This window comes from Myiozetetes cayanensis, unplaced genomic scaffold (assembly GCF_022539395.1).
Source record: "Myiozetetes cayanensis isolate MyiCay16 unplaced genomic scaffold, myiCay2020 scf3, whole genome shotgun sequence".
In the NCBI taxonomy this organism is placed as follows: Eukaryota; Metazoa; Chordata; class Aves; order Passeriformes; family Tyrannidae; genus Myiozetetes; species Myiozetetes cayanensis.
The window spans coordinates 36,166,325-36,184,370 of record NW_026087521.1 but is presented as its reverse complement, the minus strand read 5'-3'; the positions used below and the strand labels follow the sequence as shown (position 1 = coordinate 36,184,370).

The 18,046-nt window shown below is 39.2% G+C and overlaps 1 protein-coding gene across 5 annotated transcripts in view; it reads left to right on the top strand.

Moving 5' to 3' along the window:
* The first annotated feature begins 5,983 nt into the window (after positions 1-5,983).
* ZFC3H1 (zinc finger C3H1-type containing) overlaps positions 5,984-18,046 on the top strand; it is a 43,371-nt gene continuing 31,308 nt past the window's right edge. The window contains exons 1-6 of one of the 5 annotated variants that reach the window (XM_050323900.1): positions 5,984-6,634; positions 11,378-11,797; positions 14,842-14,900; positions 15,145-15,340; positions 15,534-15,760; positions 17,373-17,496. In XM_050323900.1, the coding sequence (XP_050179857.1) occupies positions 6,025-6,634; positions 11,378-11,797; positions 14,842-14,900; positions 15,145-15,340; positions 15,534-15,760; positions 17,373-17,496 (1,636 nt within the window). In that variant the 5' untranslated portion in view covers positions 5,984-6,024. Of the gene's footprint in view, positions 6,635-11,377; positions 11,798-14,438; positions 14,485-14,835; positions 14,901-15,141; positions 15,341-15,533; positions 15,761-17,372; positions 17,497-18,046 lie in introns of those variants that run through there. The other 4 variants (XM_050323898.1, XM_050323897.1, XM_050323896.1 and 1 more) reach the window with 4 other exon arrangements.

The window sequence follows — 18,046 nt, the reverse complement described above, 5'->3', positions numbered from 1 at the left end:
TCAATCAGTAAGGACAGTGGGCCTTTCTGGCTGGCTCAATCCTGAATATGCTCTCATCAGCCTTTCCACAGAGCAGTCACTGCTTGCTCCTCTTTCAGAACGGTCTGTTTTACATGACCCAGCCCAGGGAGATGAAAACACTGTCTGGCTGCACCAGGGCTGCTAGTTACACCTTGATTCCTTATGGTCCTCCCCAGATGGCCCCCTTGTTGAACCTCAGGTTCTCCTCCCTCACCTTGCTAGTGTGACCCATCTGGTGGGGTTATTATAGCAGTGTAACAAGCCTGGTTTGTCCAAAATTTTCTGTAGGAGCACAACAATACTGCAGCACTTGTCCAACTTGTTCAATCCATAACATCAGAGAAAGGGTCAAAACCAAAGTTGCAGTACACCCAGACCCATGTGTTTCCTTTGTAAATTTACAAGTGGATTTTATACAGATGTCCAAATGCTGTAACTACAAATACACTTCTGTAATCATAAACATTTTCTCAGGATGGGTAGAGGTCTGCCTGTGTAGAAACACAGATTCTACTACTGTCACCAAGAAAGTTTGAGAGAATGCATCATTTTGATTCCACACAGTGGAATACCCCTGGTATCACAAAGAAATCAGAGGACTAATTTCACAGGACATGTTGTGCAGGGGTTCTGTAAAGCCCTACAAATCCAACAGCATTTACACTTTGGAGCTGTTGAAAGGAAGAAATCTGTTTAAGAAATATACTGGCCAAAATTTGTGAAGAAGCTGCCCTGAACGGGCTGAACACTTTTCCTTTGGCCCTAACATGCGTCAAGATCACTGTGAATAAAAGCTTATGCTGTGTCCATGTGAGGTTGTAATGGGTCAACCCATAAGGTTACTGCATATCCCACATAAGCCACCACATAGATCCAAGCTACAGGTGACTGTTGAGGTTATGCTGAATTACTGCAAGGCTCTTATACTGAGAAGACTATTCACTCACAGGTTAAAAAAAAAAAAATCCTTCCATAACTTGAGTCTGAATGTGCCACTGTTGGGGATCATAGACCTGAGTCTACACTGAGATGCCACAGAGATGACTCAAGATAGACAGCATGGAATCCATAAAGATGCTCTGTCCTCAAACAGTTGAAAGTCTTTATATCTTCGCATAAACTATTAAAATAGCTTTCTTCAGTTGGCCTACCATTACACTTAAACGTTTCAAAATGTTGGGTGTGTTCCCATAACCCTCTTCACTCTAGTGAAGGTGTCATCATGCTTCCCATAGCATGTAATTTGTCAGTAAAACAACCAATCTGGAATCCCTAGAGGGCAGAAATTCCTTGTCCAAGGTTATCCTCACTGAGGGCAACTGGGAGCTGATCCAAGTTGATCCAATAAAGACATGGATGAAGCTTCAACTCCTACCCACCACCTGTGGTTAGTTGCACCTGGGAATACTCGTTACTTTAAGCAAATGCAACATGCCACTGGGGACAGAGTAACTCCCAAAACTGCAGGACATGATAGGATATTGCTTCTATATGTTTCTAAAGTGTTTTTAACAAAAAGAATGGTACTCTACTTTTCATACATAGAGGACAATGCTACAGTACAATTTCACATCCCTCATCAGGAAAAAAAAACCCAAAATAATTGTATGAAATAAGGTGAAGTGTATTTTTTCACTCTTTCTCCTTCCAACATTCTGCATGGAACCAAACCCATTGCATTATCTACCTGTCAAATAGAAAAGTTACAATTGCTTGTATTATTTTAAATCACGCTATTTAGTTTACATTTTATGTTTTAAGGAACATTTAAAGTATCTAAAAAGCACTGAGAAAAAACCACAAAAATATCAAAATCATGGAAGGTGGTGCAGCTCGGTCTTCCATATATGTACTTGCATACCTATCCACGTGTAAAAAATTACCACAGACATTTAATCTGTTAAATATCTCTAACCTGGTTATGGCATCCACACACTATAAATAACAATATAAATAACTATAATCAACAATGTACACAATTTAAAGAATGAAGGAACACAAATCATCCCATCAAAGAGCAAAAAAAAAGCATTACACACTCACCACAATTTTTGGGGTTAACCTTGGGCTAGGTGTACAAGTACAAAATCAATTAAAATACAAACTCAACAGGAAAAGTCTACAGTCTTCTTTGCCTTAAAGAGGGCACTAGTTCTATGGTTTGGTTTCTGACCTTGCTTGTTTACTGCTCCTCAACATGCCATTCACTTCTAGAAGTCCTTACTGAAAGGCTTGTGTAGAGTCTCCAGTACCAATGCAGGATCCTCAGTTGAAAACCTCTGGGGATAAAGGAAAGGGTGCTGAGGTTCCCTAGAGGAAACTGCCATTCTTTTCAGCAACATCTAACAGGAGGAAGTTAACTGCTACTTGACTGTGTTCCATCTGAAGTTGCCTACAGTGATTATTTAATGTTCCTAAAAATAAAGCCTCCTCCAAAAGAAAAAAGCTTCCTGTACGCACTTTGTAAAAGACAGAACTCTCAAAACCAGCTCCTTCATCAAACTATTAATACCTGATGTGAAAACCTAAAATCACATTCTCACATCTTCCAGATTTTAAAATAGTCTTCTTTAGTAACTGATAGGTACTGAATAATGGAACAGTCCTTAAAATTAGATTTTTCTCATGACCAAATGAATGTCTGAGAGCATATCAATGTGACTGATTCATATTTTAGCATTAACTCACCATAAATACCAAAGTAAAGATTACAGTCTACGTTTTTATTTGAAAAGCTTTTATAAATAGTCTTCTTCAAAATATCTCATTTTAATCTCCTATCTCATATAAATATCTTGTATTTATACCTTGTACTTTTAACTCATCCAAGGGAATATTCATTCAGGCATTTAATATAATTTGCTCAGATATATCTCTTGGTGAAATATTATTTGATTTTAAGCATATGATGAGGCAAGTATTTAATTTAATCAATTACTGTGCAGCTCTGTCTGCAGTTTGAATGTGACTCTGTTCTTTTCTTCAAACTTACTGTTTCCTCTAATTTTTACTTCTTTTTACTTTCATATGCCTTTGAAGATAATTAACTGTGTTCAGTAAGAACTTGTTTACACTTAATGTTTATTTTGAAGTTGGATGTTCCTTTTTGGATAGAAACTACTCTCTTCTTTGGAAGATTTCACACAGGTTTCTGTTCAAAAAAAAAAGGACAAAAAGAAAATCCAGAAGAAACAGAACAATAAAATGACATGAAATTGTGCAACTACTGTAGTGGGAAATTATGGATTAACTGAACATTGTGTCAGCTGGCACAGGCAGAACACAGGAACAACCACAAAACTGGGAAAGAAATGCAAAGAATACATTTATTTCTGTTATCTCACCAGCTGGGGAATTCCCCCCTGAACCTGTGACACTTGCAATGCAGAAAGAACAAAACCAATCATACATTTAGCTTCAACCAAATCTTACAGTACCAAAAAATAGAAAATGTATTTTATATTCTGAAATATGGCCCAGTCCTTATAACTCATATGAGGCTTCTCTAAAAACAAAGTTCACTTTACTTCTTATAAATGAATGGTAAACATATTAGTAATTTTCTGCTTCAGACTTTGAAACAAATCAAATTCCATGCTCCAGTATTAAAATGTATGCTTTCCGACATTTTAAATTATTCCATTTGTACTTTACTGAAAAAATTATCAGTATTTAATACAAAATTTTCTTCTTCAGCAGCAATATAATGTTTCAAACGCATAAAGTCTAATTCAGTTAAAATAATTTTTTCTCTTAAATTTACACATTTTTACACATAATGAAACCTTACAAAATTTTTTCATCTATTATCCATGCCATAAGCAAGAAAGTTTCTTAATGTTTTTCTATTTCAATGGCAGCTCCCTTGCAGTTTTCATATGCTTATGACCTCTGTTCAAATGTGTAGGTACCAAAACCATCAGAAAAGCACATCTTTTTTACAGGTGTCATTTTATTCCCTTTACACAAAAGAATTTAAACCTATAATTTTATAATATAATAAACTATGGTGAACCTGCTTCTTCCTGAAAATTTAGGATTACTTGCCTGATAACCCTGGATGATAGCAAAAAGCAGGCAGTATCACATGACTGAAACGAAAGAAGGGACATATGATACCACAGGCTATGCAAAACCACTGGAAGATTCTCAGGATCTTCTTTTACAGATGGTTAAGTGTCTCAGAGAGAAATTTATAGTGCAGATCATATAGCATTGTTGAATAAATACAGCAGGCTTGTTGAATGAACAATAGGCAAACACACAGAAACAACAGTGGGAATACCCACGTCAGGTTAATTTCCCATAAAACAGCTGCTGTTTTGCCAATACCAATTTTCCTTCCCAGTCTAAAGGATACCAATACTAATTTCCTACTGGTGTGTGAGAACATTTAGAAATAAAGGTAACTGTGCAAAGCAAACTGAAATCAGATATGTGAAGTTCTGGGGATGTCCAAGTAAGCAAATGTGTGCTGGGAGGGGAATTTCTGCAGCTTACATGTAGTGATACTGAAACTTCTTTGTAATTAGAGTGGATTAGATTTCAGACATGGACATAGGCAAGTTTAGAAGTTTAAAAAGTCAAGTTTTGTCAATTTTCCCGAAGACACTAATCCCAATTAGAAAGGCTTTATTTAAAATTAGGTTTCTCCTTCCACGCCAAAAACACATCAGTCAGCACTCTTCTGGGAGGATGCTGCATCCCTAAACAACGAACAAGGTAGTATTGCCTAAAATCAGCACCTAAAAGAAACCTCTGAAACTCAATCTATGATTTTTAGCAGGCAGGCTTTCTTGTATTACAGCATGCTGAATGATTTCATCATGCTACATGGCCTGGTAATCATTTTGTCAATGTTAACACAGAGGTATCTTTGCTATAGCTTATAAGTTTGCATTGCATGAGTATTCATTGTCATGCGCTGCATTCCTGTTACATATTCCTGACTTTTGCCAACACTCATTAGCATATATACATATCATAAGGTCTCTGAGGGGCTTCACCAAGGGTCTGTGGAGGCCTGTTTGGAGCCCCCAAAATTCTGAGTAGCTGCCTTATCAAAGTCTTCAAGACAATACACCTGGTTATAGAGTGACTCAGTGTTGGCCTGGCTGCTTCAGTTCCCTTCTTGTTTCTTTATTTTGCTTGGCTGGTTTCTTGAAATGGATGCTTTCGTTACACAATATGATACGTTTCTGTGGCAAGCAGCACTAGTTCTCAAAACTCTGTTTTGAGGAGGAACAGGATGCTACTTTGAGATATGAAAATAAAACAAATGCTTGAAGGCATTTATGTAATTGCTTTACCCTCTCCAGTGCTCATTTGTCACTTGCCACAAAAGCCAGTAGGGCCAATCTGAGTTTCCAAGAAGTTATGGGTCTGGACAGCTTTGCATAAAACTCCTTAAAAACTCTAACGGCGCTTTAGCTGCTGAGAGGGTGCTGCGGGGTTAATGTCTGAACATCGGCTGTTTTCCCTTCTTCAGAGGCCTGGGTACTGTCTGGGGGAGCGCGGCAGCAGGACAAGGGGCCCACCAAAGAAGAAAGGGTAAACAGCACCACAGTGACCACCCAGGAGGCCCCAAGGCCCGGAACACCGTGGTTGGCGCAGCACGGACGGCGCTACGGGAGCTGCCACCACCCCTCCTGCAGCCGCCACGCGTACCGGCCTCCCCACACAGCGCGGTGCCCTGCAACAAGATGTCGGCCTCCCGCCTTGCCTCCTCTACCAAGATGGCGGGCGCCACCCCGATTGGCGCCCGTCCCCCGCCGCCGCCACGCTATAGGCTGAGCTGCCGGCTTTCCCCGCCCCCTGCCTATGGCTGCCGGGGTGTGCGAGCAGAGCACTACATTACCCAGGATGCCCCGCGCCAGGGGAGGCGTTGCCCCGCCCCTTCCATTACGCAGCACGACGCTGTTCCCCCTGGCCGGAGGGATGGGGCGTGGTCTCGCGAGAGTCGTCGGGGGGCGCAGGGCGCGCCCAGACCGTTGTGGTGGGCCCATGGCGGCCGCGGAGGCGGCGACCGCGCCCGACCCCAGCGGGCTCTCCCCGAAGGAGGAGGGGGAGCTGGAAGACGGCGAGATCAGCGACGATGACAACAACGGCTTCGGGCCCTGCGGCGGCGGGTCCGAGTCCGGCGGCAGCCTCGGCGGCGGCGGCGGCGGCGGCGGTGGCGGCAGCAGCAGCAGCAGCAGCAGGCCGTATTCGAGGCGTCGGCCTCCCCCCGGGCTCCACGGGAGCGGCTCCCTGTCCTCCTCCCCCGGGCGGCCCTTCCCGCGGTCCCGGCACCAGCCCCCGCCCGACACGGGCCACGGGCACGGGCACGGCGGGTACCGGCCCAAGGACTCGTTCCGTTCCCACCCGCCCGCGCCGCGGATGCCGCCGGGCTCGCACTCCGAGCCGGGCCCCCGGCTCTCCTTCTGGGAGCGTAGCCACAACGCCCTGGACCGGTTCCGCTTCCGAGGCCGGCCGTACCGGGGCGGCGGGCGCTGGGGCCGGAGCCGAGGCGGCAGCGACCGGCCAGGCAACCCTCCGGGAAGGCCGCCCGGAGGGGGAGGCGGCGCCGGGTTCAGTAGCAGCCAGGGCTGGAGGGAGCCTTCGCCTCGGAAGTGTATCCTTGAGACCTCAGGGGGAGCGGGGGCGGGGAGCCCGAGCTGCTGCGGTGGGCCTGGGTGTGGCGGTGCCGCGCTACGTGGCCGAATGCTCTGGGAAGGGGATGCATTTCCCTCCTGCTCTGGGAGGGGGATTCCCGCAGCGATAACGGAGAGAGGGAGGTTCCCGTTCCAATCGCGAGGGTTGGCTGGGGCAGCCAGCCTTGCTTCTCAAGGCTGCTGGGAAGCCGGATTACCGCCGTGACCTGGCTTGTGACTTGGTCGATCGGTCCCGTGTAGGGAAAAAGCGTAGCCTGGGAGGAAACCTTTGTCGATTGTATCCCGGGTGGCTACTTTTCTAGCCCAAAGTGCAGATATTGTGAAGCGGGGTCAGTCTTTGGTTCGGCAGTTTTATTGCATATAATTAGCGCCACAATTGTAAAGCTAAAACCCTAAGCTTGTTAATTTCCCATATTGGGCAATGAAGGATCTACTGGTTTTTTATTTTTGTTTCCTGCCTTTCAGAGGGTGTTACACGTAGGTTTAGCTACGTTGAACTGGGTCTGCATACACGAAATGTGTTTTAAATGGGCATTCAAAGGAAAACCCTACCCAGCATTCCTTGTAGGATGTTCTCTACTGATTGTTCTTAGACTTATTTAGGAGTGAGAATGTTGGGAAAAGCTCCCCAGATTTTTCTTTTTTGCTGTAGGAAAAAATGGAAAAAACCGATGCTGAGTGTAGCTTGGGGCAGCCTGGTTACTTAAAACTTCATTGTTGCCTAACTGAAAATGTAGACAAGTGTAAACGTAGACAAATGTAGACAAGTGTAAAAACCACTGAGAGAGATGGTGGTTAAATCCTATTCTCCAGAATTTTACAGTGTTTTATTGTCCACCATACCAATAGTCACAGGATGTGTGTTTGCTTGACTGTGCTGGTTGATCCTGGGAGCAGGAATTTTCCCAACTTGTGGCAGTACTTACGGCTTTAAAAACTACTCCTTGGATCCTTGTGTTCTTTCAGATACAAGATTATTTATCCAAGGCCTTTTTTTTATTTGTTTAAATGTGGATGGAATATGTAAACTAGAGATAGAGGTGCTTTTATTTAATCTCATCTGGTACAGTTACAGCATTACTGAAATCTTCATTGGAACTCTTCATCCAAGGATGGTATCTTGAGCGGCAGCAAGTGAAGAACTGATTTGCCCAAGGTTGCACAGTAGGATTTTAAGGCTCGTAATTTGCGGGGTTGCTCTGAGTAGCTGGAGATGGTTACTTTCTGCCTAAAGAGTAATTTTCAGAGTAGTTTTCAAAGTAATTTTCAGGGCAAATGTATCTGTTGTCCTAAACAGACCCCTGCAATGTTTGTTAATATTGATACATAGTGGTCTCCTGGCTTCTAATGAAAAGAACTTTTAGAAACCACCAATTCGATTTTCAAACTGAAAGTAGAAAATGAGGAAGTTTGAAGTATTTTTATTCCCGATACTTAAGATGCACTCTTCTGTTTAAACATGGTAGAGAATGTTCTAATATTATTGCTCTTTAATAAGTGAATATTCAGTTGTTTATGGATCTTAAAGTTAAAGAAGGCCCATGATTTTCTCTTACTACAAGTTCTTTTCTGTGTTTTTCATATCCTTGCCGCCTAAAGGAGTCAATATTAAGAATTCCTAAATATTAAGCTATCTCCATATTGCTAATGTTAATGGAATAGTGGTGTAGTTTATTGCCATGTGGTTTCAGAAGAGACTTTCATAGCAGTTGGTACAAGAAGGCTCATGGCCAGTAATGGTATTTGAAGTCCCCCAGGAAAGTAAAATGTTTAAGAGGCTGAGTCTTGGTTTTTGCTGGGAAAGAGTTAATTTTCTTAGTAGCTGGTATAGTGCTATATTTTCAATTTAGTACCAGTTGAGGGCTTCAGTGTTCCATGATCATCCAGCAAGGAGGTGCAGAAGAAGATAGTAGTGAGCAAAACTGAGACTCAGACTTGGGCAAAGTCATATTCCATTCCACAGAATGTCATGCCCAGTGTATAAACTGACTCGTAGCCACCAATATCTGCTTGGGGACAGACTGGGCATCTGTTGGTGGGTGGTGAGCAATTGTATTGTGTATCACCTGCCTTTCTTGGGCTTTGTTCCACTTTCTCTTTTTGTTATCTTTCTTTTAGTTATAATTTTACTTGGTTTCTATTAAACCATTCTTTTCTCAACCCATTTTACCTCAGCCTACATTATCTTCTTCTGAGTCGCCACCGTGGAGGGGAGGGGAGGGGAGAGTGACAGAGTAGCTGTGTGGTAGTGAGTTGCCGTCTGGGGTTAAACCAAAACAGTCTGGAAAGACAGAGATTGCTTACTTGCTTTGTCCTTGGAAGTAGTGCTTTGCACAGTGTTTTGTAGGAATAGATATGTAAGCGGAGTAAAGGACACGGTGGAACACTTAAAGAATTCTTAGCTTTTAATAGGCTTTTCTCTTTTAATTCCTGGCAATTTTAACATGAGGCTGTTAGATAATCGTTCTGCAGTAATTCTTGCATGGAGAATTGTGGAATTTGGGTCTGAAATATGGAACCAAAATGGGACTTTCCATTGAATTATGAACTCTTAACAATGTATGTTTTCCTTTGTTTCTAACCTCCCAGTTTCTTCAGTTAGTCCTTTTGTTTTTTTTGGTTGTAGGATGAAGTTTCTCTTGAGTTGATTGAAGTGCAGTTGTTTTAATATATATATACACGTTGGCTTTTCACAGCACTCCATGGAGTCTTGCATTCTGTGTGTAGAACCACATACAAAAAAAATTTCTACATATGCAAACCACAGCATTTCTGGTTAACTCCATTGTGGGAGCTCTAATGATTGTGTTTTCCTGAGCACAGAAAACATTGCAAAATGTTGTCTTGTTACCCAACTCTAGATGACTTCAGAAGCTATTGAAGGATTTCAATATCAAATAGTAGTTACTTATTTTTATAAATTATATTGTCACTTAATTAGCTTCTGAATTTCCTGTGACTCGCAAAACCACTAATGTAGCCGGCTTTTTGAAAGTAGAAGTGTGTTGGAAGTGAATTTGGCAAATATGCTTATTGCATAATTTGGTGTTATACTACATACAGCTTTTAGTATTTGCAGCCTATTTATAGATTGTTTGATTGCTTTCTGGATTTGATGTGGTTTATCTTTGCTAGTTTATGCTTTCTGTGCTGACATATGACAAAGCATCGTATAACAAAATGTTTGCTGGTATTATGGAAGTTGATTTTGTAGGATACTTATCAAGATTCTTCATACTTATGTTAAACGTAACGTAGTGAAACATTGTAGTAGTTGATGTGTGTTATGAGCAGAAGACAAAGTTAATTTCCTCAGGATTCAGTATGTCTGATGTGGGAACAAGCTGCATCAGTCTGCACTTGCATTTAGTTAACTGGAATCAAATTGGACCGACCTTGGCTAAGTGTTTTGACAGAGAAAATGCTGTGTTTCTCAAAGTGGAAAACCACTTAATGGTCTGCATAATAGTATGCTTTTTCTCATGGCTGGAGACAGCCACCATGTGATGTGAGTGTGAATATGTGGGATCAGAATACTACTTTAGGATGATCCTAATTATCCTGGGATATCTGGTTAACTAATATCTGGTTAAATCCTGGGAATTCTGGTTAATTAAAAGGCAAGACCAGGTTCTGTTTATGAAAGAATATGAATAAAAGGGAAACGCTGAAAAAGATCTGTGGAGAAATTCCAAAATCAAATTCTGTGTGTGTATGCAGCCTCATTTCTTCAGGGCCCCTGTTTGCCATACTTGATACCTGTTTTAGCTTTCAGTTTTAGTCCATTTATTGTTTTAAGAGATGACGTTGAAGAAAAAGCATTTTGCGTAACTGGATGTGAGTCAGCTGTTATCACAGTGAGGTTGACACTGAAAGTTGAGTGAGTCAATCCTGGCTTGGTATCCTAAAAGATTTCCTCTAGAGCCTGATTATTTTACATGTGTCAGGTTAAGGTGAGAGGAATTGAACCTCTAATACTGAGAACTGTTATTCTGGATACATTTGCCTAAGAATATTTCTGTCACCTGTATTGGACCGCATGTTGTTAAGAAAGTCTATCCCTTGGGGATGCATGGGCAATCTTTTCTGACTAATTAGTAATTCCTAATCCTCTACAACATTTTTTAATGTTTTGATTGCAAGTCTTTTTAGTCACTTTTTTAAATTCCCTGCAGTTGTTGAGTGATTCTTCTGTGCTTTTGCTGAGCTGCATTTACTGCAGTGTGTAACTGTTACATGGCCAGACTTAGCATTTTATGAAAGGATAAAATGAGTAAGAATGAATTAACTAGTCTTTTTCAGAATGTCAGATGGGGAATCAGTACTTGAGTTATGAACACTTGAAGTCTGACTTTGTGTGATAGGGAACAATCTCAGCATTACAGCTGTTGTTTGTGGGAGGATGGTGTGAGCAAAAGAGAAGACTTTTCAGCAATTCATGACTTTCTTGTCTTAAGTGGGATATTTGAAATTGTTGGTTTGAAAAAATGTTTATTTAAGCTGCCAGTATGCGCTAGTGATTATGTCTTTTTCATGCTGTTTGTATTTATAAAGGATATTTTTCAAGCTAGCCTTAAGGAAAATAAAAATGTAATAGAATGATCTTAAGTTACATTTGTCTTAATTTAGTCTTCAGTGGTACTACTGCCACTATGCTAAGGTTATACATGTTTTTGTCTTAAATTTCTTGACCTGTAATTCAGCCAAAACTTTTGGAAGGTCCCCATCTAGAAAGCAGAACTACTCTTCTAAAAATGAAAGCTCTGTGGAAGAAAGTTTTGAGGATCTGCTCTTGAAGTATAAGCAGATACAATTAGAACTTGAACACATTAATAAAGATGAAAGACTGGCTTTGAGCAACAGGGAAGAAAATGAACAACAAGAGGATGTTAAAACAGTGGACACTGAGGACCAAAAAACTGTAGAAAACGACAATATTAAAACGGATGCTGTAAAAGAAGTACCTCCTGAGGAGAAAAATCCGGTTATGGGCTTTCAGGCATTTGAACTGAAACCTCTCAGACAAAAGCTTCCTACTCCAGCTGAGAGGAGCAGATTAAAAAAAGGCAAAGAAGGAACGAAACAGTCCTTACAAAAATCTGAAGTTACAGAATCTGGCCAAGGTAAATACTTGTAAAATTATTTTAGCTTGTGAAGTTCTATTTGCTTGCTATTATTGTCATAGTATTTAATTAGGTATTGGGGAAAATTTTACTTTATTAAAATGTTAAAGTTTCTAAGTTAAAGGTTTAATGTACTTAACTCTTGTGTTTTGTAATTCCTCCAATATCATAATCATGCTTGGTAGCATGTTTTTCATTTGGTTTTTTAATTTGTTTTAAATAATGTATTTTTTTAGACTGATAATTTGGCAGAAAGCATGAGGACAAGACTTGAAGGTTTTAATTGCTGTTCACAGCAGAAATCATTGACTTTTCACTGAAAGTTTTACTTCTGCTTTTCCCTTGTTCTGTTTTTGCAGAAGCAAAACGTGGTTAATTTTTAGCTGAAAAGAGAATATTTAGAGACCTCTTTTTCTGCATTGCATCTTTGTGTGCTTTCTTTACTCTTTATAACATATTTTCACCAGGATTATTTTGATCATTATTGATATCCATGAGTAGTGAAGAAATCATAGGCCAGGAGTGGAAGAGGTTTGTGTAAGAAATGCAGCCAAAGGGTCTTGTCAAAGATAGTTCTGGTCTGCAGACCAAAGAGTGTAATTGCTCAGATGCATTAACCACTTTGTGAGAAACGAGTGGTTGTGTCCAGCTGACCTGTGATAAAAGTCCTTAACCTTACTACTAAGTCTGCAGCAAAATAAGACTGCTGACTTAAGTTCCCCACTCTAAGGCTTCATGTAGTTCTAATAAGTGTTTGCTGTGCCTGAGGGTGGTGCTTGTGAATATCACTTGTCATCTAATGTTAAGTCATTTGTCAGCGTGTGTCAACTACCAATTTGAGTGGGAAGAGACAAAGTGGTGAATGGATGGATTAGGAGCACTGGTGTGTAATTAGGAAGGTGAAGAAAGGTAGGACTAGAGCATTGAAAGTTAAAATAACTTATATGTAACTTCAGAATGAGAATTTGGAAGACGAAGCCTATAAAGAAAAGAGAAAACTGATAATTAGTAGTCTAACCATGTCATTCTAGGTAGTTGTTTCCTCTTGCGTGTTTCCTATTAATAAAAAGAAAAAATAATTCTGATATTCTTAAAGAGGTAATATAGTTTTTATTGGCAGATGTGAAGAAAACCAATGAATTTTTGCCATAGAAGATCTAGTAGCCTACAGGAAGACAACATAGCAGGGGTAAAGCAGCTATTTAAAAAGCAAAACAGTCTTAAAAAAAAATATCCAACTTCAAACAGTACAGTAACAGTACTGAAGTTGACAATACAGTTCATACAATAGTGAAAATGGATGCTATAGTATATATAGATAATATCTATACTATATATATATTACATACCATCCTATATATATATTATCCTATATATATACACTATGTAAGTACTTTAATAGATGCATATTAAGAGCATTAATTTTTGCATGCCACTCAAATGGGTGACAGATGAATGATCTGAAAGCAGAGAGATGATGTGCCTATTTATGACAGTGTAATACAGCCTTCCAAAGAAAACCTCATCTGATTTGAGTTACTGCAAATTCATGTGTATCAGGTGAATGTATGCTATATGATTACTTATGTACTGGGAAATCAGCAAAATTTGATTTTCCTGTTATATTTAAATGTTGTACTGGATGTTTCTACAGACCTGTAAAAGTTGAGGAATTTGTCTTAAAACTCAGGGAAGTTTGAGTCTCCTTCTAGAATTAATTCCCCGTGGTTCAGCTGTTTTGACAGACTTGACAGTATTCCTCCTTTCTTTCTGGTGTTGCACATTAGCCTGTTGTGTTAGTGTTGTCCCCTTTGGTTTGAAAGAGCATTTGGGTTTGTATAGAATGTCTTTGCATATGCCTGCATCATAGAAACTACTGTATCATCCATTTCTTTCTACTTCTGTCATGTGGACCGGATGGTTAAGGATCATGGCTTAGTTTAGTAACTGTTTTGCATTTTCCTATGTAGTTCATATGGGTATTAGAACTACTTTTCTTCCTTTTGTATGTTTGCATTAAAAAAACTCCACATATGCAAGCGGGAAGACTTTCAGCCTTTTTGCTTAGGTATAATGTCTTGATACATTTTAAACAGTGCCTTTCTGAGTGTGTCTTTTATAAAATGTTAGGAAGAGAAAAAGCAGTACAGACTGCAAATTTATTTTCTACCAATTGGAATTATGGGAAGGAATCTCTCTATGAAGAAAGTCTAATATAGGAGAAGAACTCCAAACTTTCCTAAATGTTTACTTCCTTCATCTGGTGCATAAAAACATATGTATCTGTGGTTAAATGAAAATTATGTAATTATATTTTTGCCATCAATTATATTAATAATTACTTGCTGTAATAATTATGTAACACTACAATATATACAGCATTATGTATGTTATGTATAAAACACAGTATGTTAATATGTGTGTACATAGACTGCAATAATCAGATGGTTATATTGTCGGAGGTCAAACAAATTAATATGTTAATATTTAAACGTTTAGTGGGAAATCATTACTATTTACTATTAATTTCTATAGTTCTAATATATTTCTGTTTCCCTTTACTGTGAAATGAAGCGTGTTCTTACTGCAGCTTTGGGCCCTTATATTTAATTCCGCAAAAGAAGGACTAGTTACTCAAAATAGCTGCCAGCGGAATATGAGATGGTCAGGACAGCAGCTGATACAAGGTGATAGTATAAAACAGATGGCAAGGAGTCTTCTTTTTCCCTTCTCTCCAAATCCATTTTTCTCTGCTTCTTGGGGAAGTACCTACCAACCTTAAGGCAGAGAATTATTAAGAAATGACAGATACTGCTCTGAGCTTACCGTGTTACGATGATGTGGATTTCATCAGACATACCCAGTTTATATGAATGTTTGTTAATGTGATCTTACGTGTACAACTGCTTTTCTGTTTTAGACTATGTTATCAGTTATACTGATAAAATAGGTTTGCATAGATTATATTTTGCATATCATTTTAATGTGGCTCTTAAGAAACAGCTTGCTCAAAAGTACAATATTTTTATTTTTGGAAGGTACAGAAGACAAAGAACAAACATCAGTGCGAAAGCTTAACAGTTCGGATGTTACATCTGAAAAGGTAAGGAAGTATTCCTTAGGTGAGACATGATTGCGCTGTGATACTCTGATGACTTTTTCCAAATGGCAGTCCAGAAATGTTCCAGTAAATTTTTAACAAATGCCACTTACTAGTAAAGCAAGATTTTTAAGCCTTCTTTTGGTAAGAACATTTGGGAAAGACTTTCAAAGACCTTGTAAAGAAAAAACTATTAAATGATGTTTCTTGGCTTTTTGTCTTGTCCTTCTGTTTTCTTCTCAAGAAGCTGCTTGATGATGAGGAGGAGATGTCTGAGTTGCAACTTAGACTTCTTGCACTTCAGTCTGCAAGTAAAAAATGGCAGCAAAAAGAACAAGAGGTGCTGAAGGAGAGCAAAGAAAAATTAACAAAAACCAAGAGTGTAACACAGAAAGTCAAAGCCAGTACAAAAGCACATTCGACAAAAAAACCTAGTACCACAGGTAATAAGTTTAACGTTACTGATATGGCTGTCAGTGGTGTGACCTCAAAAAAACCCCCCTATTTCATGAAACCTTGAGCAATGAGCCTTCAGTCGTTTTAAACCCCCATACATTTACTCAAAACTCTTGAATCTAGGATTAGGTGGAACCAATTAGGTAAGGTAGAGTTAATCATCTATCTTTTTATTTAAAGGCAAGCAAGCTGTGAGGAAACAACAGACAAAGACATCAAAGAAGATACAGCAGCAAAAGGAACTAGACAGGCGTCAGAAAGAGGAAGACCAGAGGAAACAAGAAGAAGAAGAGGAGAGAAGAAAGAGAGAGGAAGAAATCAGAAAAATTAGAGATCTCTCAAATCAAGAAGAGCAGTACAATCGATTTATGAAGCTAGTTGGAGGAAAGAGGAGATCAAGAAGCAGGGTAACAAATTTTGTTACATCATGTTCAGGTGTTATATTTAACACACAGGAATGATTTCTGTCTTACCCTGCCTGGTTCTGTGTGTCACCATCCCATCTACATCCTCCCCCTTTTTTCTACTTGCTGTCTCTACCCCCAGAATAACCAAAACAACAAAAGGAAAAGCTCCAAATATTTCAGTATTTCAGTGTTTTAATCCCATGCTAGATGGGCATTCCCTTTTGGTTTGGAAAATCAGTTTTGTATGAGTTGTACATTTGCAAGTCAATGGAAAAGCATGTTTGTTCTAGAGACATTTTGAATGTTGTGATCAAACAACAGTCTGTAATTTAACATTAACCGATCCATGAAACTTTCTTGTTTCTCTTCTCTTAGATTGCAGAGTTTTTTTTCTCCAAATTTTCAAACTTTTGCTGTCTATATATACTTCAGTGACCTGCTTCTTTTGAAATGTCATTTGAGGGTTTGGTTGCTTTGTAGTATTTTTTAATAGTAGTATTTAAGTTATTTTGTCAGGGCATAACATATGCTTGGACACAGAAGATAATTAATTACTTTAGGCTTGCTACAGGATGCCAGAATTGTGTGAAATTTATGAAGTAATAGAGTTAGTGCAGTGGTCATCATGCTGCACTTGTAGGCTGTTCTCATTCTTTTGAGATTAACAAAAGGCACTTGATTAACTGATGTTCTGTCTCTGAAACATTGGTATGTTACAGAAAAAATGACAGTGTTTCTAGAGCATGCTTTCAGCATGGAAGCAGTATGGCTGCTGTAGCTTGATGCTTTAAGTGCTTGGAGCTACTGATGCTGTAAGGAGAAATGAAACAGCATCTAAGAGAATTGGGACTCACTTTGAGATCATGATATAGAAGAGTCTTTTATTATAATTATATAATTAAAATAATACTGAGTGGAAAATTGAGACTAAAAATGTTTGACTGTAAACAGTAGAAATTTTAAAAGCTACCCAAGTGTCTTCCATATGTCTCTGAAAGATAGAGGTTGAGAAATCTATGAAGTTACACTTAGGTGTTCTGCATATTTTTGGTGCTGAACATTGATTGGCATCCATATAGTGTTAGGAATTATTTAAATAATCTCATTTATGAGTTGGCAGTTTCTGAGCTTGTCTCAGAGTGGTACATGGCACCTTGTGGGACTATAAAAAGATTCTCTACTTGAGAATTGTTTCTAGCAAGGGTAGCTCAAGTGTTTTTGGTAGTTGCCATCACAGACTAACAGAAATAATAAAGCATTTAATTGTCTTGCAACATTTCAGAAATATATAACCTTGCCAGTTTATCATACATAATTATGTAATAGGTATTGAAAATTTCCTTCTATACATCATAACACCCCTGCACCCTATTATCCTGGAAAAGATCCAGTTTTAAAACTACCTGTAAATTTGTCTAGTTACTACCTGCAATAGATTTGATTAAAAGGTAATAATGAGTTTGGTCTTTTTGTACAAGAAAAATTAATTGTATTTATAAAGCACTAAAAGACAACATTGTAATGGCCTTTTTCTGAAATATACTTCTTAGTGGTTTGTTCTGACAAAATAATGTAAGACCAGCTAAATACAATATTTTCTTTGTGTGTTTAGTCTTCAGATACGGATTTGAGATGGTCTTTGGATAAGCAGTCTACAGAGAGTGCAGGAGGTATATATCAGTATGATAATTATGATGAAGTTGCTATGGATACAGATAGTGAAACTAACTCACCAGGTAAGACTTACTTACAGGTTTCTTCTAGAGTGATTGATGAGAATAGGTAAAAAGCAGAAAATAAACCATTCTTTTGGAAAGAAGATATTTGAGATGTCTCAGTTCTAGAACTAACATTTTAAGGTTAGCTAATTCTGTTTTGTTTTAACATTAACTCTTTCCATCTTTGCTGGAGTGCTGTTTTGTAAGGTCTGCAGGGTTATACTGTTCTCCTTGTAGTGCTGTAGGTTTTATTCTTGTATGTTCTCAAGCGGCTATTGCAGAACGTGAGGGCTCCAGGCTGTTGTTGACTGGATAGACAACAACTTTGCAAGAAAAGGGGGGTGTCCCAGTGGACACTGAGTGACATCTGGGTCAGCACTATCCCTTTGGGTGATAGAGGCCTGCAGTGTAGCTGTCAAGGGTTGGAGGGGGGCCTGTTAAACACTGAGACAGTCAGTTTTCTGGTTTCATAGTAACAGAAAGAGAGTGACATACTATAAAGAGCCTAGCAAAGGACCTTTTTGACTAAGGGAAACTGTTTCAGGCCTGTTTCTCATAAAGTTCGTTG